The sequence below is a fragment of the Sebastes umbrosus genome, chromosome 3, assembly GCF_015220745.1.
Source record: "Sebastes umbrosus isolate fSebUmb1 chromosome 3, fSebUmb1.pri, whole genome shotgun sequence".
In the NCBI taxonomy this organism is placed as follows: Eukaryota; Metazoa; Chordata; class Actinopteri; order Perciformes; family Sebastidae; genus Sebastes; species Sebastes umbrosus.
The window spans coordinates 12,999,111-13,021,378 of record NC_051271.1 but is presented as its reverse complement, the minus strand read 5'-3'; the positions used below and the strand labels follow the sequence as shown (position 1 = coordinate 13,021,378).

At 38.4% G+C, this 22,268-nt stretch overlaps 2 protein-coding genes across 4 annotated transcripts in view; one reads left to right on the top strand and one right to left on the bottom strand.

The window, feature by feature from the left end:
• Positions 1-22,268, bottom strand: part of gpr83 (G protein-coupled receptor 83) — a 69,514-nt gene that overhangs the window by 27,635 nt on the left and 19,611 nt on the right. For both annotated transcript variants that reach the window (XM_037765121.1, XM_037765122.1), the window contains exon 3: positions 3,413-3,468. The gene's annotated coding sequence lies outside the window, so the exon portion shown is untranslated. The remainder of the gene's footprint in view (positions 1-3,412; positions 3,469-22,268) is intronic.
• ankrd49 (ankyrin repeat domain 49) lies at positions 6,138-18,559 on the top strand. 2 transcript variants are annotated; one of them, XM_037765124.1, is made up of 3 exons: positions 6,138-6,187; positions 9,562-9,804; positions 18,060-18,559. In XM_037765124.1, the coding sequence occupies exons 2-3, from the start codon at positions 9,586-9,588 to the stop codon at positions 18,537-18,539; spliced, it is 699 nt and encodes a 232-aa protein (XP_037621052.1). In that variant the 5' UTR covers positions 6,138-6,187; positions 9,562-9,585; the 3' UTR covers positions 18,540-18,559. The 2 variants fall into 2 exon arrangements, with proteins under 2 accessions (XP_037621052.1, XP_037621051.1); XM_037765123.1 differs by lacking the exon at positions 6,138-6,187 and adding an exon at positions 6,432-6,757.

Genomic DNA, 22,268 nt, shown 5'->3' with positions numbered 1-22,268 from the left:
TGTCCTGTTACAACTTTGTCTGTATAATTTGTCACCTGTTTGTATTGTCACACTGACAAAATTTATAAAATAGATCCAGGACCACTATTAAACTTGTGTTGCACAATTTGAAGGTGACGCTGCGTAACGCTAATACTATATAATCAATAATCAATGACACAAATCCGAAGTTTTGTTTTGTATCCAAATCTGTACAGTATAGTGATTACGCCCCGTAATGTGTCCAACGCAGGGAAATGCATCTCTTTACGGTTGGATAGAAACACTGCCACAGATATGGGAGAGAAGTTACTTCATAGATATAAAACAGTTTTGTCTGTTTTTCGTCGTCCAGTCTAGATGAGTCATGTTTAAATGTTACATTTTTTCTAGGTTAAAAGTTCAATGGCATATTTAGCTAATATTGGTAGCATGCCAGCTGTGTAACATGTAGTGGTTCATACATCTTAACAAAATAGTTCACAAAACTGCTAAATATTCTAACTTTTCACAAAGAAAAAATGTATAAATAGAGCTCGGGATTACATTCATCAATCACCTCATTGATCCACTAATTCCACAGGAAGTTAGCATAACATGCTAACTTCCTGTGGCACAGAGTGTATACGGTCTGTCCGTAATCTGCCACAAAAGTCAAATTTTCCAATGTACTTGAGGCAAAGTACGGACCAAAAAAAAACAATAAGGAAGAGCTTCACAAACAAATCAGAGATCACGGAGGTTCCCATAGGAATGAATGAACTTCCGGTTGACTCACATACGTACACAGAGCTCTGTGGAAATGAGGCGTGATGGTACGCGTCTACAGGGGCATTTTTTTATCGCGAAGGATCGCCTAGAATCCAGCATTGGATGCTTGATGGGCTGCCACTAGACACAAGGCACTGAGCACCTGATTAGACGAACGCTTTCCTTCGTGGGCTGCTGCTCCCAGCTTTCAAACCCGAACCACCATGGCGGCTCGTTTGGAAACTTTCTTCTCTCACATCACGAAAATAGTTCACCGAAATGTGTTTCTGAAAACATTTTAGGCGAGAAATAAGCCATGCAGTTGCTGAGTCTGTCTTTATTTTGGATCGACAACACTTAATTTAAATGTTTCTCGGGAGTTTCCAGAGGCGGCGAGTCGTCTCGGACGCCCGCGATTTGCATAACGTAGCCTAGACCTCAACTTTATGTAAATGAGGAACGGGCGGTGTGACGCCCCGTCTCTCGAATCGCGCCGCCACGCTACCAGAATGCATTGCATGGCTGCTTACATAGACAATGAATGGGAAGCGTGGAAAGGATGGAGGCTGTGGACATGTACCATGAGTGTCTGTCTGCATCCCGGGTCAATGCTGCGAGCTTAACTGAGGGCACGTCACGGATGACCAACATGTGATGTAAACTGTAATTTTTTTATTTAGAGATAAATTATTGTTAATTGTTAATTGCTTTTCTTGATAAGGGCCACGGGCAGGAATTCATAATAAAAAACATAAAATACGCCTTGACAAAAGGGAAATTCGGACATCAACGGGCAAAGGGGCATGAGCTCAAGCACCCTCAGCCCCTCTGCACCTGCGTGGTGGAATGGACTGGCAACCGGTCCACTACCAGAAAAGGAGGAAAAAAGCTAATGTTGAAAGATCCAGCGGTTCAAATGAGGATTCTGATAACACTTTCAAAACATTAAAAATCTCAGACAAGGCTTCAAGCAGCAGTTAATTAATGTAGCATTTATAAATAACAGATAACACAATAATGAATGAAAATTAATCATGGAGTTGAACAAAGATGGTAGTCATTTCAATCCAATTAAAATCACAAAGGCAAAGCAAAATACCTGAACAACAGAAGAGTACTAATATTTGCAAAGGATGAAGAACAACAGAGATCGATTTTGAACAAGAAAATGATTAATAGAGAAAAAGACAAGTCACACATTCCAGATGCAGTCGCCAAAATAATGGGTGTAATCTAATATCTGGTGTTCCACTATCGCTATCTATTGAAGACATTGTGTCAGGACTTAGAAAGAAAGCAGTTGAAGCTGCTGAAGCTAAAAGGTTGATCTGTAATAAGGGGAATGAGACAACGGAGAGGTTCTTACTTCATTTTGATAATATCTTACCGAAGAAAGTTTTGCTGGGCATGTTCAATTATTCAGAAGGAGAATATATGTCACTGTATGGGTCAAGTAATATGCAACAGAACAATGGAAAGGAGAGGTGTGCACGGTGGGGAGTGAATCATGCATATCGAAAATGTGCAACAGCTGTGGAGGAGAACATAGTGTCGCTTTGCAAAGATGAGTTGTACAAAAACAAGCAAGAGAAGCACAACGATACAAAACTATGAACCAGGCAAGCTGTATATTAGGATTATTATTGGATTTCTCAGCACGACGTACTTTCAGGATTAAAGTAGGATCAGATATGTCTAGTGAGCTTGTAATAGAAAAAGGAAGTGTAATCAGCCCTATCCTTTTCATTATTATGATAAATGATTTTGGGATGCAGAGATATATAAGTGCGTCACTATATGCAGATGAAGGGACGAGCTGGAAAAGAGGGAGAAATGATATTCATGTGATTCAAAATCTTCTTTACAGATTGTGAAAGTTGGTCATATAACTGGGTTTTCAAGGTCTCAGTTGCTAAATCATGTTAGGTGTTGTTAACTCGAAAGAAAGCCCCACTTAACACAGACTTATTTCTATACAGACAAGCATTAGAGAGAATTTTTAAAAATAATATAATAATATAATACTCAGTTTCATTCATTAATTTTTTGCCCCTGCTTGAGTATTTCTTTCTTTCTACTCTCCATCTCTCCCTCATTGATGGTCCTCTCACAATGCGACAACGGAACCACTTTGCTCTGAAACCCGTTATTTACAATGGCTTGCAACACGCCATGATGGCTTTGCTATGATGTTGGACAAGCGCAGCTCAAACCCCGCTGCAGTGTCGCAAGCAGCTCTCCTCCACCGGGAAAAGACATTTGGTGTAGCTCTACTGCCGTCCAGGTGGAAACAGTAGGCATTTCTGGAGATATGCGGGAGAATTGTGACTCCGGGAGGAAACCGGGAGAGGGCAATAAAAACGAGAGTTTACCAGGAAAATCGGGAGGTTTGGCAAGTATGCACTAGATTTTAAAAATGATCCAACTGAAAAACCCAGCCTTGTGTTGCCACCTCTTTTCCAATAAAAGTGGCTAGCAGCACTAGCTCCAAAAGTCCCTAAATCTAGCGAGAAATTCACCAAGTCAGCAACACTGACAGTCCGTCCCTTCAGGACTCTCTCCGACAGCAACAGATGCCAGATTTTTTTTGTCAGAGCATTTGATTTATTGATTGTTGTCGTGATGTAATAACAATTTCAACTAATATAACAAAAAAATATTTGAACAGCACTATCAACCCTACCTTTAAGTAATGTTCCTCCATGGATGCGCCCAGATCCACATGAAAATTTACAGGTCCTAGAAAAAAGAAGAACTGATCAGTAATAGATAACATTCATCATATTGTTAAAGATCATATTCAAAGACAATTCTATCGATTTTTGATAAATATATACAGATGGTTCAAAGAATCCTGATGCTGGGCATGTGGGAATTGGTAAATATGTATAATATATAATATATATACACCAGAATTTAATGTTAATATATATCACAGACTGATAAATTGTCACTATTTTCAGCAGAAATCATTGCAATCATTTTGTCCCTCCAGTAGATAGAACAACAGCCTTTGAAATAAGTCATTGGCTCAGATTCAGCAAAAGCTCTCAGAAGTTTGTCATCAAGACGAACGATCGGAGAAGATCTCGTGATAGAAATTCACATCATGCTCCTAAGATGTCAAAGGATGAGTATGTGCAGTTTTGTTTGGTCCATTTTTCATTAAAGATAATGAACAAGCAGATAAATTAATGTAACAAAATTATAAAAGGAGCTATGGTAGGGGAGAGGCAAGATCATTAATTAAAACAGCCATAATTAACTTAACTAGTGGGAATGGGATACAGACAATGAGGGACACACTATTATAATTTACAAACTCAGTCCAGTTTAGGAAATATAGACAGAGTAGGAGTGGAATTTAAAATCACTTGTGAGCACAGAACAAGACTTCAGGGAAATCAGAAGAGGGTTGGTATAGGTTATATAATACAGACAGGATTAGGAAATAGTTGCCGGCCAAAAGCACTAACATGAAATATATGCAAAATAATGGAAAGGTTATCAAATGAGCTTGAGAAGAGAGGAATGCTTGCAAGTGCAGAATAACATCCAATTATTTAGCGGTTTACACAGTGGAGATGCTGGCAGTGTTGGTTGCACTATATGGGTGGAAAAAACTAGACAAGATAAAGTGCTGATATGCTCAGACTCGTCCCCAAACACCCTTCAAGATGTACGACAGGAAGTCCTTCTGTCAATCACAAGAATAGCAAATCAAATAACATTTCTGCAGGTTAGCGTATGTAGGGGTGAGGGGGAATGAGAGGGTGGATGAGTTGGCAGAGAGGGCTTTTAAGCTGCAGTGAGTAGAAATGGAGCAAATATGATTAAAAAAAGTTTTTTTTTTTAAAAACGGTTACTATATCCTGACAGTATAGTGCATGAGACAGGTAATCTGAATCTCCGGCCAAGATTTCACAGACTGGAGGACAACAACCAATCAGAGCCGAGCTGGAGCCTTGCCGTCTCTGAGCAGCTGTCAATCACTCACAAACTCTGATCAAACGATCAAACTAGGCAGCACTGATCAAATATGAATATGAATGTAGGACTAGATTGTAAAACATTGAGGATAAAAAAAGCTGGATGCCAACCGCCTTAAAGGGACTGTTTGTAAGAATCAGAAAATGCTTGTTAACAGTGACACCTGTGGCCGTTAAGTCAACGAAAGTCAGCGTCCTGTTGCTCGCGCTTGTGCTCGCTCTACATAGACATGAACGAGCATTGCTCAAAACAGTGAGGCGACACACGTCAGCTAAAACCACAATATCACTCTATATTTCAGCTGCTTGGCAGTAATGTTAGCTGACCAGACGAAGATCTCTCCATGAATCAATGCTGATCTCCATGAGTCAATGTTGGCTTTTCCTGCCTCAGCCTCCCGACCACGGCCGGAGGGAACAGGGGAGACATCGGAGTTTTGGTCGGAGACATTTTGTCATTTTGTTCCCCAACTCTGAGGAGTGTTTTTTCCAGTAGGACAATGCTCCATGCCACACAGCCAGGTCAGTGAAGGTGTGGATGAAGGACCCCCAGATCAGGACCCTGTCATGGCCAGCCCAATCTCCAGACCTGAATCCCATTGAAAACCTCTGGAATGTGATCAAGAGGAAGATGGATGGTCACAAGCCCTCAAACAAAGCCGAGCTGCTTGAATTTTTGCGGCAGGAGTGGCATAAAGTCACCCAACAGCAATGTGAAAGACTGGTGGAGAGCATGCCAAGACGCATGAAAGCTGTGATTGTAAATCAAGGTTATTCCACCAAATATTGATTTCTGAACTCTTCCTAAGTTAAAACATTAGTATTTTGTTGTTTAAAAATTAATATGAACTTGTTTTCTTTGCATTATTCCAGATCTGAAAACACTGCATCTTTTTTGTTATTTTGACCAGTTGTCATTTTCTGCAAATAAATGCTCTAAATGACAATATTTTTATTCGAAATTTGGGAGAAATGTTGTCAGTAGTTTATAGAATATAACAAAAGTTTTAATTTAACTCAAACACATACCAATAAATAGTAAAACCAGAGAAACTGATAATTTTGAAGTGGTCTCTTAATTTTTTCCAGAGCTGTATATACATATCAGAATCAGAATCAGAATCGTGTTTATTGCCAGGTGTAAGAGGTAGACACTAGGAATTTGCTTTGGTTTTGTTGGTGAAAATAAACAGTATAATAACAAAAGAATAGATAAAAACGTTAGAATAAAATAAGAATAAAAAAATTGAATTTCTACCAATATATATATATATATATCTTTTTTTTTTTTAATTTATTGTTTATTATTGTTATTGTTATTATTTTCTTTAGTAGTAGAACTACTGAGTGTAACTTCTGATACACACTCCAGACCAGCTGGTGGCGGTAATGCACCATAAAGATGTTTAACAACCGCCATAACACTCCAACGAAGAAGAAGCAGAAGAAGGTAAACACAGAACCAGAAGGTGATCAACTGTGTGAGCTTTTATTCCTTTAAGTAGTTAAACATCAGGATCGTGTGACGAGGAATGTCACTCAGATGTAAACTAAGCTTCAACGACTAACGTCAGGTGTAACGTCAACGTACATCTCTTATAACCGTTGTACGTAAGCTAACGTCAACGTACATCTCTTATAACCGTTGTACGTAAGCTAACGTCAACGTACATCTCTTATAACCGTTGTACGTAAGATAACGTCAACGTACATTTCTTATAACCGTTGTACGTAAGATAACGTCAACAACAACGTAGAGTTGGCTTGTAACTGGGAGCAGCTAAATGAACAGTTCCGTGTGTTTACCGGTAACATACCGGCTACATGAGTTGAATGCGACGCTAATCTGAACGGTTATTGTTTGTTAATGTAACTCGTCTTTGCTTCACGATGAATGCATCACTTTATAACGTTACACCGTCGACAGCCGGTACTAAAGCTAAAGCTACACTACTCTGCTACAACACTAACAGCTACAGCTGGTTTTAAAGAGCCGTTGATTGAACTCTACTGTTGGATGTTGGAGACTTCAGTTTCAGGTGCGGTTGAACTGTGCTGCATTATATACTGAGAGGTGTTTCTAATATGTGCCTCATTGATATAAACCAGGGGTCAGCAACCTTTACTATCAAAACAGACATTTTAGGCACAAATAATAAAAACATTTGAGCATTGTGATGAAGGTAACACAGTTTATAATTTAAGTATATAGTATATATGTCTAATGCAGTGAGGGCCAAAGTGTTAATGTAGTACAGAGTATTAGGGCCACATTGAGGGAAAGAACATCTGATGTTTACAGAATAAAGTCATAATGTTAAGAGAAAAAAGTTGTAATATTACGAGAATAAAATCATAACTTTACGAGAAAAAAAGTTGTAATATTACGAGAATAAAGTCGTAATATTATGAGAATAGAGTCATGACTTTACGAGAAAAAAGTCGTAATATTATGAGAATAAAGTCGTGACTTTACGAGAAAAAAAGTTGTAATATTACGAGAATAAAGTCATAATGTTAAGAGAATAAAGTTGTAATATTACGAGAATAAAATCATAACTTTACGAGAAAAAAAGTTGTAATATTACGAGAATAAAGTCGTAATATTATGAGAATAGAGTCATGACTTTACGAGAAAAAAGTCGTGATATTATGAGAATAAAGTCGTAATATTATGAGAATAGAGTCATGACTTTACGAGAAAAAAGTCGTAATATTATGAGAATAAAGTCGTAATATTATGAGAATAGAGTCATGACTTTACGAGAAAAAAGTCGTAATATTATGAGAATAAAGTCGTGACTTTACGAGAAAAAAAGTTGTAATATTACGAGAATAAAGTCGTAATATTATGAGAATAGAGTCATGACTTTACGAGAAAAAAGTCGTAATATTATGAGAATAAAGTCGTGACTTTACGAGAAAAAAAGTTGTGATATTACGAGAATAAAGTCATAATGTTAAGAGAATAAAGTTGTAATATTACGAGAATAAAATCATAACTTTACGAGAAAAAAAGTTGTAATATTACGAGAATAAAGTCGTAATATTATGAGAATAGAGTCATGACTTTACGAGAAAAAAGTCGTAATATTATGAGAATAAAGTCGTAATATTATGAGAATAGAGTCATGACTTTACGAGAAAAAAGTCGTAATATTATGAGAATAAAGTCGTGACTTTACGAGAAAAAAAGTTGTAATATTACGAGAATAAAGTCATAATGTTAAGAGAATAAAGTTGTAATATTACGAGAATAAAATCATAACTTTACGAGAAAAAAAGTTGTAATATTACGAGAATAAAGTCGTAATATTATGAGAATAGAGTCATGACTTTACGAGAAAAAAGTCGTAATATTATGAGAATAAAGTCATGACTTTACGAGAAAAAAGTCGTAATATTACGAGTATAAAGTCATAACTTTAAGAGATAAAAAATCGTAATATTACGAGTATAAAGTCATAACTTTACATGAAAAAAGTCGTAATATTAAGAGAATAAAGTCATAACTTTATGAGAAAAAAAGAAAATAACACGGAAAATTACTACTTTATATTATGACTATTATGATAATACTATGAATTTATTCTCATAATATGACTTTATTCTCATAATATTATGACTTTGTTCTCAAAATCTCAGATTTATTATTTTCCACAATGTGGCCCTAATACTCCGTCGTACCTTTTAAACCTACAACAATGATAAATAAAATTGAAAATGTAAACAAAAAAACAGTCATTCATCTCCACTAATTTTTTTTTTTTAAATCCACAGGGAGCCACTGGAGAGGAGCTAAAGAGCCGCATGTGGCTCCGGAGCCTCAGGTTGCAGACCCCTGATATAAACAGACACAATATAATAATAGGTAGGCATGTCTTGAGGTTCCACTAAACAACAGTTGTTTGTATGTACAATACAAAATACAATTCAGTACAAGATTCTAGGGCTGCAACTAACCATTTCTAATAATCTGCATTATTATATATGATTTTAATGTAATTATTATATAATTAGAGCTGCTGGTCACCTTGATTGATTACACATATACATTTAATAACATATAATATAAAATAAAGCAAGACAAAGCTTTCCAAAGTAGTCAAACTGGGCAGCACAATTACAGGCTGCAAACAGACCCCGCTGTCTATTACCATGGCAAAGCAGTCCAATGCTTAAGTGGCAAAATCTTAGATGACCACAGGCATCCCTTAAATCAACACTTTCAGCTTATATACAAACATATATATATATATATATATATATATATTAAACATATATATAAAAAAATGGTGCTCCTTTTTAATGTAGTTTCTATTGGCGTATTGTGTTTTTAATGTGATATGTTGTTTTAATGTACTCTTTTAATAGCAGTTTTTGCACATGCAAACCAAAGACAAATTTCTGCCTTTAGTACATGAAAAGCAGGCAAAGTATTTTCTATTCTATTCATAAAACAACTAAACTGAAATAAAGATTTTATCACTAGATTTGAAAAAAGACATTAGTCTGACTATTCAGAATCAAGGTAACAAATGACAACTGAAGACATCTTGAGGCAGTTCAGCTTTTCAGGGACAGTGTGAATATTTAAAATGTCTATGAGGGTCACAAATCACTAAATAGAAAAAATTAATAAGCACATTGAAATTATCGACAGGGGTTTGTGTCAATCAATCCAAGGGCAGCTCAAGTAAAAGTTATTAAACGTTAATAATATTCCTCTGAATTGTTCAGTTTCAACATTCTCTCATACCATCTCTGTCTCTGATTTTATTTTCTTCTTAATTAGTTAGGTCAATATATTTGTCTAATTTCTCTGTGTCTTTCTATGTTTTAGATTCTCTGACAAAAAGTCAAAGTGATGGAGTTTCCAGAAGATTTCAACCAGCTTGAGCTTCTGAATACACATGGACACCTGATCCCCCGAGGGGCCAGCAGCCTGTGGACGGGAAGCAAGGATGAGGAGGAAGAGGTGGAAGAGGAGAATGGGGACCAGAGCGAAGAGTGGTGTCTAGAAAAAGAGGAAACTCTCAAAGACCATCCAAAGGTGCTCATTCTGTGGGCAGCGGAAAACAATCGCGTAAGTGATTATTTGTTCTCGCTCCAGCCTCAGAACTCAGACTTTACCGGTCTCGCCCCACTAGTGGTAAACAAGGCTTAAACTGGGTTTGAGGAGAAAAGATGACTGCTACAGGATCAAGTAGTAACACCTTTCAGTGGCCTGTACTATGAAGCAGGATTTGGGATTAGCGAGGTAACTTCAGGGTTAACAGTCCTACGACAGTGATTCACTTCTTACCAGGGTAGATCACCATGGTAACTGATGCTGAACACCTAACCTGCTCCGGAGCAGGTTATGTTCCAGATAAAAGATCAACCCATATGAAAGCATCGCCTAGTGACTAATCAGAGCTCGGTGTGCGGATTGTATGATAATATTACACAAATACGAAGAAGTTAAAGTCATAATCCAGGCTAAAAACAACACAGTTTAAACTGACAAATGCAGAAAGGACAGCTGGATGTATGCTGTGGGTGCTTACCGCTTTCAATTATCAATATTTGCTCCCAAGTCCGTTTGCACCACCGGAGTCAGGGACGCAGCTGAAAGAAGGCTGAAATAGTGTAATCTATAAGCTTTTTATAATTGGCCATCACTGCCCCATCTAGACGACTATATCTGACTTTTGAATATTCCTAAATTGATGTTAATTTACGCATTCACACGTCTGGATTATGTGTTTAACTTCTTCGTATTTGTCTAATATTATAGTCTGCTCTTCCTTTGTAAAATCTGCCGCTCTGCTGACAGTAGACTTGTCCATGTTTGTGATTGGTCACATGCTGCAAACACCGCCCCTTTTATGTGAACGCGCTCATAGCCGGATAGAGAAACCCTGGGTTGATTTACCAAGTTGATAACCAGCGTCGTTGGACTGTTTAGCAGGATCGCGTTTGTTAGGGTCAGTTAAGCCAGATAACGAAAAGATACCCTGGGTATGTTGAACTCGCTTTGTAGTACTGGCTTTAGGTCTCTTTGACCTCATTGTCATTATCTCTCCCTCAATTGCTCTCTCTCTCGCTCTCCCATAAAGTGAATATTTGCATGAAGATAACAGCAAGCTAATTACTGTAATTTGCAAAAAGATTCAGCATAATAATTTCAAGACCACTTAGCAGGAATAACCACAAGGTCAGCAGTCCATCTAGCTTGTATAGAGAGACATGTTGCTACCCATAAGTCCTCATACTGTCCACTTTGGAATATTATGAACAGAAAGTGCTGCACTTTAAAAATTTTAAATCAGTGTTTCCCAAACCTTTTTCTCTGGGGATCCACTTTTTAAAAAATGACAAACCATTGTGACCCAGTTCACAATAGCCCTTATACATAAATCATGAGAAGAGCAAATTTGTGCGTAAATGAACGTTCCTGACCATTTTTACCGCCATTTCCACATCACCTTATATTATCTTGAACAGGTTTACTTGCCATTTTGAAGAGATATACGTTTGAACAACTTAGTTTTTTGCATGTGTTATTGAGAACATATATACATGTTAAATACTTTATAAATGAGACCAAATAAATGCATTTAGGTCGTGTTAACGGGCTCTTGTTTTTTACCTCTCATCAGTAAAACAAACAGAATGCTAGCCTTTTATATTAGATTAAATGTAGGCTACAATTGTTAGAATAGTACGAACATTCAGGTTCCCTAATGTGGCTCAGAGTTGTAAATATAAATGTTAAATAAAAGACAAAGGGAAGATATCAAAACAATACTTTTTCATACCTTAATAGGAGAAATATGGATGTTTTTCTACCATACCTCTTTTTTCATTGAACAATAGAAGCCAAACTGTGAAATGTTATTTTGTCTAAAACACAAGTAACTGAAACCAAAACTTTGCCGCAATACAATTTGTCAAGTACATATTTGGGTATAGACCTCTAATTGTCATGTTAGAAGGTCTGGCTCAAATTTGTAAGCCATTTAAAGCTGCAATGATTAGTTGATTAATCAATTAGTTGATCGACAGAAAAATAACCTGCAAATACTTTGATAATCACTTTATCGTTCAAAGTCATTCATCAAGCAAAAATGCCAAACATTTGTTGGTTCCAGCTTCTCAGTTGTGAGGATTTGCTGCTTGTCCATGTGTTAACATGATGGTAAAATAAGAAAAAAAAATAAAACATCAGTATACTAATCGTGGACAAGATTGATAAAATTGTCTATCACAGTCATTTTATATCACAATATCAATATGTATCATCATCAAAGTATATTTTCAGGAAAATCGTAATGAATAACCAGATTCGGCCAATCCAGTGAATTAAATATCTGACAAATCACATTTTAAAAAAAAAACATGTAAGATATATAAATTAATACTAAAACAAAGAACAAAGAGTGGCAAAAGCTCTGATGGTGGACACATTTCTGTTGTCTCACAGTATAAACTGCAGGGGTCTCCAAAAAGAGGTAGCTTGCGACCCGTTTCTGAGAATTTCTATCCAATCTTTCCGGCAGTTAACAGCCTATAAACAGAGAAGGTAAAGAAGCTGAAAACAATGCTTAAAAGACAACAGGCTCTGTTTAGCAAACTGGAGAAGAAGGCCAACGCAGCAACAGAGGCCTCGTTTAGTGGCGCACATCATAACGAAACAAAAGAAGTCCTTCGCCTATGGCGGGATTGTAATGGAGGAGATGACCGCGGTGGGTGAAAACATTATTAAAAGGACTATAAAAGTGAAACAGAAATTCTGTCTGCTTATGGCGATGTACATCTTGGTGCTATGAGTAGCTCTCGACCACTTTCACTTTTTGTCAAATTAGCTTTCAGAGGAAAAAAGGCTGGAGACTCCTGTATCATTATAGCCCAACAGAGTTGTATTTTAACAAAGCACATTGTGTGTAGGCTGTATTTAACGAGTGAGCTCCTCAATCACAAGGATGTGCAGCAACTCCCCCGCTGCAGCCCTCACACCTACCTCACTCACCCCATTTCTCAAAACTGTTATGAGCAAAGACACAGTGTGTAAACTGCATGAAATTATTTAATACTACTGGATGTTGTTCGTGTGCCTGCTTTTTGATATCATCAGTTAATTATGTTTAATGAAAAGCAATTGGAGCCTAATAAATGTGTTACTGAGAGACTGGCTGCCATGTTGATTAGGAATAAAGTGCCCATGTTAAGGCTGGCCCACACTAAAAGATTTTTCAAATATTAACAGATTTTGAAAATGGGAGCGACCCAACACTTAACGACATGTTGTGTTAATTTCAGCAGTTTTATTCCTATAGTGTGTGGAGAGCAACAATTTGGAAAAAAACATCACACACTAACAGATTCATTCATGAACAACAAGAGTCCCCAATAAAAAAAAATGGAAATCACACAAAATCTCTCGCGATGAAACGTGACTGAAGTGTAAACAACAGACAAGGGGCAGGAAGAATTAGTGATGTTAGATTTTGCTCTACCTTATACCGAAAAATTCAAGAAGGATGGATGGATGAAGTCATGGAGACATGTTAAATAAACACTCATGTTGTTGCCACAAAGGAGTTGGTCCTCCATTTCTGTGGTACATCTTACTACTTTATGCTACACGTTTTGCATTAGCTCATGCATTAGTCAAGGCCACCTTGACGGCAATGGTTGTCCTTGGTTGTCAGCTTGGTTCTCAATTTGCTATCATTATTTCCCAAGTGACTGTGTCATCAGCTGTCCTCGGGGTTCCCCACACACACACAACATGATATATATTGAACGTGTTTAATATTTACAATTTGAAATCGCTGCGGGCAGGAAGGACCTCCGAGCCGATCTGAGCATGTAAAAAACACTCTTAACATACCTCACACTGCAAGAATATCTGGAAAGATAATCTTTAGAACCATTAAAACCGGGGCTTTGCGGATGATTGTCGGGAGGGGCAAATCAAAATCGGCTTGATTCTCATGTAGTGTGTGCCCGGCATTAGAGGATTATTTATTTAATGTTACTGAAGAGACACATCCCTGCAAAGAGAAAACATTAAGCAGTGAATCACAAGTCAAAAGCACACATTTTCTGTCTATCTTGTGCTAATTTGATTTAAAGAAATGGTACATGTTCAACGTAGTGCTGTGTGATAAAACTCACAAATTCCCAGAGCGCAATGTAACACCTTCAAATGTCTTTCTTTTTTTCTTTTTTTTGTCGGACGAACAGTCCATAACCCAGATATATAGAATACTATAAAACAGCTGGAAGCAGAAACTGGTTTGAGTTCTTGAAAAATGATTGTAGAAGAAGCAAAAGCCAGGTGGTAAAAAATTTAATTTTCCTTAAGTGGTCCCTGGACTGCAGCCGTGAGCGGGGTTTTTGATTTGCCTGGTTCACCTTCACATTTGTATTTTGTAAAAAATGTTTGAACACATTGAAGTGGCTGATTTAATGTTAGATGTCCTCTAAGAGTCAAAATTAAATTTTTTCAAAATCTGATATAGTGGAAAGCACTAAGCAACATTTTCATTTGCTAATGATTATGATTGCTCTGTAATATCAAGGTTGGAAAACCTGATGTGTTTGTTGTTGGTTCCTTTTATTTATATTGAGAAATTTGTGTGGTAACAAAAGCTGTGTTTATGCACAACAGAAGTCCTTTATTTAAACTTTCCACAAAGACTTTTCACAAAAGAAATATTTTTCCAATTTTGTAAACATCTAAGAAAAAACAATAAAGAAACTTCATGTAGTGCCATTCAATCTGAATAGTTCAAACCTTTTGATAGAGCAGAATTATCAATAAATAAAACACTATTTTATACACAGCTGTCCCTTGCAGCAAAGTCAACATTGAGTTGTAAATAAATGCAGAAATTAGGCCGAAGAATCGAAAAGCTGCGTGACTTTGCATAACATGAGGCAATACATGGCACAGAGGGGAACAGCTGACAGTGAGCGAACACGTTTAATGAACCCTGAAACCTCTCAAAGGCGTTAAGGCCATGAAAAACAATACGCACCCTGTGGAGTATTTAACAACGCTTCACTTGGGGGGGAATATCTGCCCCAAGTTAATTTAATCAAAATTCATTATGTTCACAATAACAAATTAATTGCACAAGGATTAAAAAAAAAAAAATGTTGGCTCGTCTGTTTAGTTGTGAGCTCTTTTGTGCCAGCCTGTGCTTTGGGATAATTTCTGGTGCAGTGACTTTGCATTTAGATTAATTTAAGAGCCACCTGTGTCTTCAAATCACTAATTAGGTACAATATATTTTTTCCTCTTTCTAAAGTAGGTCCTGTAGTTTTTTACTCAGTATGTCTGTCTAATGAAGCATTTTGAGCTGTATCCCTTCAATATAACCCAAAGATACCCTCAGAGGTTTCAACGTCTCTCACCAAACTTGAAAAGATACCCAATTAAATGGAGTGCAGGTGGTGTGAGGCGGCAGGTCTGACACTGAATCTCTATCAGCTCACAATCAAACAGTAGCAGGTGGTGGAGATGTGGTTTTAATCTTTTCACTGCTTTTTGTTTATATTTTTTAGATTTTGTTCAAATCTTATGTATATGCTATTTGAATTTTGAGAATTGCATAGTGGCATAGAATTGCATAGATAAAATGATGTACAATAGATCCAAATGATTGAAAGACACAAGCAGATGTCATTTTTTTAATTGCTGGCCCTTGGAAATGAACAGCAAAAGTGCAAAATGGGTTGTTTTTGGGGCCCCTGGCTGTCCCCCAAAGTATATACATATGTACATTTCAATATGTCTAGTTAAAAATATAGTATTTGACTAATGTATTATTATTATTGTATACCAAATTTAGGGGCTCTAACATAAACACAATCCAATAAATGGCAAGTATAACAAGCCGAGGTTGCAATTTGCCTTTTTGAGATGCCAAAAATGCCAACACGGACTCATTCCTAGGACCATGAACATTTGTGTGAAAAGTGGTCTTTATGTGGGTATTTGGTGTGTAAGTCCCTTCCATGTTTTCTTCATGTTTAAATTGAACAAGATGTGAGGCTTATTATACATAACTGACCACCCATGCATAGACCTGTATTGAGCAATGAAAACAGAAACTGAAATGTTCAAACTCACTTAATGTTTAATTAAACACATCATTGCGCTGAAATAATATGGCAAGTGACGTGGAGATTAATGCTGTACTACAAGTAACAAAGGAAAATGATGCAAAATGGGATTATACTTCAATTGATTGTATATTCACTTATGTTCAGAAAGTAAGAATTCAAAAGCCACTTCAAAGTCTCAGGTGGTCTTCCTAATATCTTATTCATTTTAAACATGAAGACTTTTTAGGCCCTTCTTCACACACATTTTAATGGTCCTAGGAATGAGTCACTTGCGACCATGGCTTGTTATACTTGTCATATCTCAGATTCTGTCTATGTTCGAGCCCCTGAATTTTGACACATCAATCAAATAGTGTGATTTTAACAGGAAATATTGAAACATCCATATGTATGTACTTTGCGAGACTGCCTGGGGCCTCAAACCCATTTTGTACTTTTTTTCCATTTTCAAAGGCAAGTAATGAAAAATAAGACATCTGCTTCTGCCTTTCCATCATTTGGCTTCTCTACCACATTTCATGGCTGTAGGAGATGTGTGCCTGAAGACATTGAAGGCTAAAAATGTCTATACGCCTGAAATGTGTTTTAGGGGTTGAAAATGACAACATGCCCTGATTCCCAGCGGCAAAAAAAATTTATTGGTTTCAAACAGCATTTACATAAGATTTGAACAAAATCTAAAATGTAAACAAAAATCTTTATCTGATTTGACGCAGAATGAGACAGCTTTTAAATTGGCACTGCTTTTACACATGATGATGAGTCTACTAGTCATGAGTAGTACCACTCAGTCTGTGCGAACAGTTGTATAATGTGTTGTGTGGCTCTGCAGGGACCTTTTTACCAAGTCTGAGAAAATCATTTCCGCTTGGGCTCGGTGGCTAGAAATGTATTACAGAAACCCTGTGATGCAAACTTGGGATGTCAAGTTTGAAAGAAATGGGCCTGTACCAGTCAGTGAAGATCTAATGAAAGATGCTACTGCGTTGCATTATGGGAAATTTAGGGTCCAGCGTTTTGGGAGTTTGACCCATACGAGGGACTAAAATTCAGCTTGTCTCGGTCTCTGCTTTGTCTCTTGCAAGGCCCCCAACTTTATGGAAGTGCACTGTTGTTCCAATACTCGTACTACCAAACTATTTAGTATGAAAGAAAAAGATTTAGTATGTCCCCAGTTGTAGTATATCAAATGCAGTATGCCAAAAATACCAGGATGTCCTACTACATCTGCTCGTATTTTGAGTATGCATGCCAGCATGCTTTCCTGTCTATTCTGACCCACAATCCTCTGCGCAGCAGATATGAGCAAGAGGGTCAAAGTTCAAGGCACAATACTATGATGAAGTAGTATGTCGAAGTAGTATGTCCCAATTGTATGCATACTGAATGCAACAGTACGTACTTTGTAAGGGCAGTTGCAGTATGTACGTATAAAGAATTGTAAAAAGAAAAAGTATGTGATTTGGAATGCAACCGCAATACTACATTTTACTAAAATGACAATACTTAATTTTATTTTTTTTTTAAATACAAATGGAGTGAAAACCACGACCACCCATCTCAAACCAGCACTGTGTTGGTTAGCTGTGGAACACAAGATACAAACAATACTGGGACCTGCTCATCAAACAATTGCTCTACAGCACTGGTTCCCAACCTGGGGGTCCCGACCCCCATAAGGGGTCACCAAAAATTCCCGGGGGGGTCGCGAGGCGTTCTTGATTGTAAGGGGTATAACACAACCTTTTTTTTAAAAAATATACAGTTGGCCTATATCTCAACATTTCATTCATTTCTGTGAAGAAAACTAAATGAAATTGATATTTTTAAAGTTTGGATTGTTATTTAAGATATAAACAGGATAAGGGCATGGTGAAGACCTGAAGACAGGCTATATTCTCAGAGCCTTCCCTCTCTGATAAACAGCCTCATCCTGCATTAGAAAGTACGCAGCTGAAACAACCAAAGAGCCGGTGGAACAAGGAAAGTCTTCATACGAATGAAGAAAGAAATTATGCTTTAAAAGTACTGATTTATTTATGCTGTTTAAGTGTGATTTGAATAGAAGATTACCAGCATGAAAGGCTGGAAGAGGATTAAAATAAACAAAGTAATAGGTACTTATTCGAATTACAGGACTTCCTCAAGTAAAACATATCTCCTGAGACTATTAGTTTGTAGCTTACTGACCCTCAGTATTTCTGCCTCTTCCCTCAGCTGTCAACAGTCCACAGGTTGTTAACTGCTGATCCCTCGCTGGTGCACTGCCGTGACGAGGACGGATACACTCCACTGCATCGTGCAGCTTACAACGGCCATGTTGATGTGGTTTCCGCTTTAATCGCCGCTGGGTCTAAGGTTAACGCTCGCACCAACGACGGCTGGACGCCCCTTCACAGCGCCTGCCGCTGGAGCCGCGTCGTCGTGGCGAGTTTTCTCCTGCAATATGGAGCCGAACTGAACGCCCAGACCAACGGCGGGCTCACACCGCTACACCTGGCCGCCTCCAACACCACCGCCTTCAGAACGGACGCTCCTCGCACGTTAGAGCTCCTCCTCTCTCAGCCACACCTGAAGCCGGAGCTCCGCAGCAACAGCGGGGAGACGGCGAGCGAGGTGGCCTGGCGTACTGGCCCACATCACGCCCTGTTTGAGATGGTAGAAGACTGTGTCAATGTGGTACCATCTCATGAATGAAAAACACGGGTGCAAGTTTTCATATCAGTTGCCATTCAATACTTGTTTACACATGAAACTGCTCATGGTGTGAGTATATACTCTGAATATGCTGATGTCCCTTTCACTGCCTCTAAAGCTGTGCTGATGTTGATGGTCATGTTCTCAAGGCAATGCACGTTTTCTGTTGAAGCATCAGAATAAATGAATGTCGTATCTTTGGAATAATGTTCTCGTGGCATCATTGATCTTAATAATAATAATAATAATAATAAATTGGACTTAAATAGCGCCTTTCAAGAAACCCAAGGACGCTTTACAGAGATGGCACTCAAAATCATACTAATAAATAAAACGGAGGAAAAACTGTTGCCAGGTAATTAAAACGAGTGATGTGTAGGAAGAGTAAGCCGAGGTCGTAGGCCTTGATGAACAGGCGGTGCTTGAGGTGTTTTTTGAAAGTGTCCAGGGATGAAGCATTTCTGATCTCAGGAGGGAGAGAGTTCCAGAGGGCGGGGGCTGCGACGCTGAAGGCTCCGTCGCCGAAGGTTCGCAGCCTGGTGTTTGGGGGGGGGGGGGAGGAGCGCAGACCATTGTCGGAGGATCATAGTTTCTGGGATGGAGTATAAGGGTGAAAAAAGGTTGGGTAGGTACTGAGGGGCAAGGGCATGGAGGGATTTGTATGTGAGGAGGAGGAGTTTATCAACTCGGAAAAAAAGGTTTGGAAATTTGTTTTTGGGCGATTATTTCTCTGTTGTTTCAATGCTAATTGGCATTGTATTTTACATGGTTGGAAAGCCTGTTTATTTACCTTCACAATGATGTCCAACTTGTAAGGACCATGCATTTGTGGGATGAGCAGCACAGCTGATTATGTGGGGAGCTCCCAAGTGAAATTTGCCAAAATTCTCTGCCAATGCTAAACAGTTTATGATGCGGGACTTGATTGGAAGCCAGTGAAGGTGGATGAGTGTCGGGGTGATGTGCTGCCAGGGCCTAGTGCGGGTGAGATCCCTGGCAGCTGAGTTCTGGACATACTGGAGCCTGTCCAGGGCTTTGCTGGGTACCCCGGACAGGACTCCATTGCAGTAGTCCAGACGGGAGGTGATGAAGGCGTGGATGAGGGTCTCTGCCACGGAGTCGGAGAGTGATGGCCGGAGTCGAGAAATGTTGATTGAATAAATGATCTTGGAAATCAGATGCACACTTGTTTCTCTCTCCATGTTTAGAATAGACCATTAGTTCAGTCTGTCTGTGAGCAGATTTTGCTGGTTGTTTCATAGAATTGACCAGAAGCTGTCGTGTGGTAGAAGCTCTAATGCTGAGTGCAGATTTTCAGGATTTATTTTTATTAAAGTAGCTTTTTAAATGTAGAAATCCAAAGAGCTAAAGGGGAGTAATTATTGTAGAGTATTTTCTTCAGCCTTTTGATTCGTATCCAGCCCCCTACTTAAACTAACAACCTCTAACTAGACCTGTTCAAGGTTTCTTTCACAGGCATCACCATCACTTTCTGTATTTAGCACCTAATTTGTAACCTCTTCACAGAAGACTAAAACGACCATTTGAATGTCTCCTGATTAGTCTAATGACGCACTTGAGCAAAGGTTGCGCAACACATGCAGCAGCTTCACACCTCGACAGTGACTTCTTTGCTACAGTGAATGTTTTACTATGTGTGCCTCTAATTTGAGATGTATTTCTTCCATTAATCAATCGATTATTGTTTTTTTTTAAATATAAAAATAGTGAGCAATGCCAATCACAAGTTTTCATAGCCCAAAGTGACGTCTTCACAATGCTTGTTTTGTCCAACCAACTTTATAAACAACAACGACTATTAAAATGATGTTTAATTATAGTTATGGATATTATATTCAATTTCTTTTAATATATACCCCGAAAATGTTACACACTGTTCCTTTAAGTACAGTATTTGAGTAAATGTACTTCATTTCTTGCCATCACTGGACTTTTATGGCCCAGAGAAGATCTGACTGGGCTCGAAATATTGTCTATTTTAATATATAATTTTGTAGATTGGAATCAGTGTGCAGGCGTTACCCAGATAAACAGATTACTAAGGCATTTTTCTCCAGACTCACAAAACCTTATGAGAACATTTTGATGTCAACAGAGATATGGTGATGACGAGTGTTTGGGATCACCATGTCTTTTCCCTGTAATTGTAGAGTGCCTACGCCTACAATGTTCCGCTTAGTCAGAGAGATGGGCACAGAAATATACTGTTAATTTATGTAGTCATACCAAGTCATCTCTGGTGAAAGAGCTCCGGGTAATCTGACAAAACACTGAATTTATTAACTAAACAAGACTAAACTATGCTAACCAACACGCAGAGGCGGCCATCCGTGGTGCCATCTTAGATGAAATGACAGCACAACTGCTGGTTCCTTCCTCTGTCCAGACACCTTGATCTCAACAGGTGATTCTTCACTCATGGCGTGACTATTGTTGGACTCACACTTGTGCAGAAGAGAACAATCATTGTTTTCTACAGTACCTTACTGTCACCAATCACTTTTACACAGTCACAAGTCACTGCAGCCTATACATGCATACAGACGTAGGCAAAGTTGTTGGTAACGTTCCGTTGAAGAGAGAAAAACCCACAATGGTCACTGAAATAACTTGAAACTGACAAAAGTAATAATAAATAAAAATTCACTGAAAATTAACTAATGAAAATCAGATATTGTTTTTGAATTATGGTTCAACAGAATCATTTTAAAAAACAAACTAATGAAACTGGCCTAGACAAAAATGATGGTAACATTAACTTAATATTTTGTTGCACAACCTTTTGAGGCAATCACTGCAATCAAGTGATTTCTGTAACTCTCAATGAGACTTCTGCACCTGTCGACAGGTATGTTGGCCCACTCCTCGTGAGCAAACTGCTCCAGCTATCTCAGGTTTGAAGGGTGCCTTCTCCAGACTGCATGTTTCAGCTCCTTCCACAGATGTTCAATAGGATTTAGATCAGGGCTCATAGAAGGTCACTTCAGAATAGTCCAATGTTTTGTTCTTAGCCATTCTTGGGTGTTTTTAGCTGTGTTTTGGGTCATTATCCTGTTTGAGGACCCATGACCTGCAACTGAGACCAAGCTTTCTGACACTGGGCAGCACATTTCGCTCCAGAATGCCTTGATAGTCTTGAGATTTCATTGCACCCTGCACAGATTCAAGACACCCTGTGCCAGATGCAGCAAAGCAGCCCCATAACATAACCGAGCCTCCTCCATGTTTCACATTAGGTACAGTGTTCTTTTCTTTGGATGCTTCATCTCTTCGTCTGTGAACATAGAGCTGATGTGACTTGCCAAAAAGCTCCAGTTTTGTCTCATCTGTCCAAAGGACATTCTCCCAGAAGCTTTGTGGCTTGTCAATATGCATTTTGGAAAATTCCAGTCTCGCTTTTTTATGATTTGGTGTCCTCCTCGGTTGTCTTCCATTAAGTCCACTTTGGCTCAAACAGTGACGGATGGTGCGATCTGACACTGATGTACCTTGACCTTGGAGTTCACCTCTAATCTCTTTGGAAGTTGTTCTGGGCTCTTTGGTTACCATTCATATTATCCGTCTCTTCAATATGTCATCAATATTCCTCTTGCGGCCACGTCCAGGGAGGTTGGCTACAGTCCCATGGACCTTAAACTTCTGAATAATATGTGCAGCTGTAGTCACAGGAACGTCAAGCTGCTTGGAGATGGTCTTATAGCCTTTACC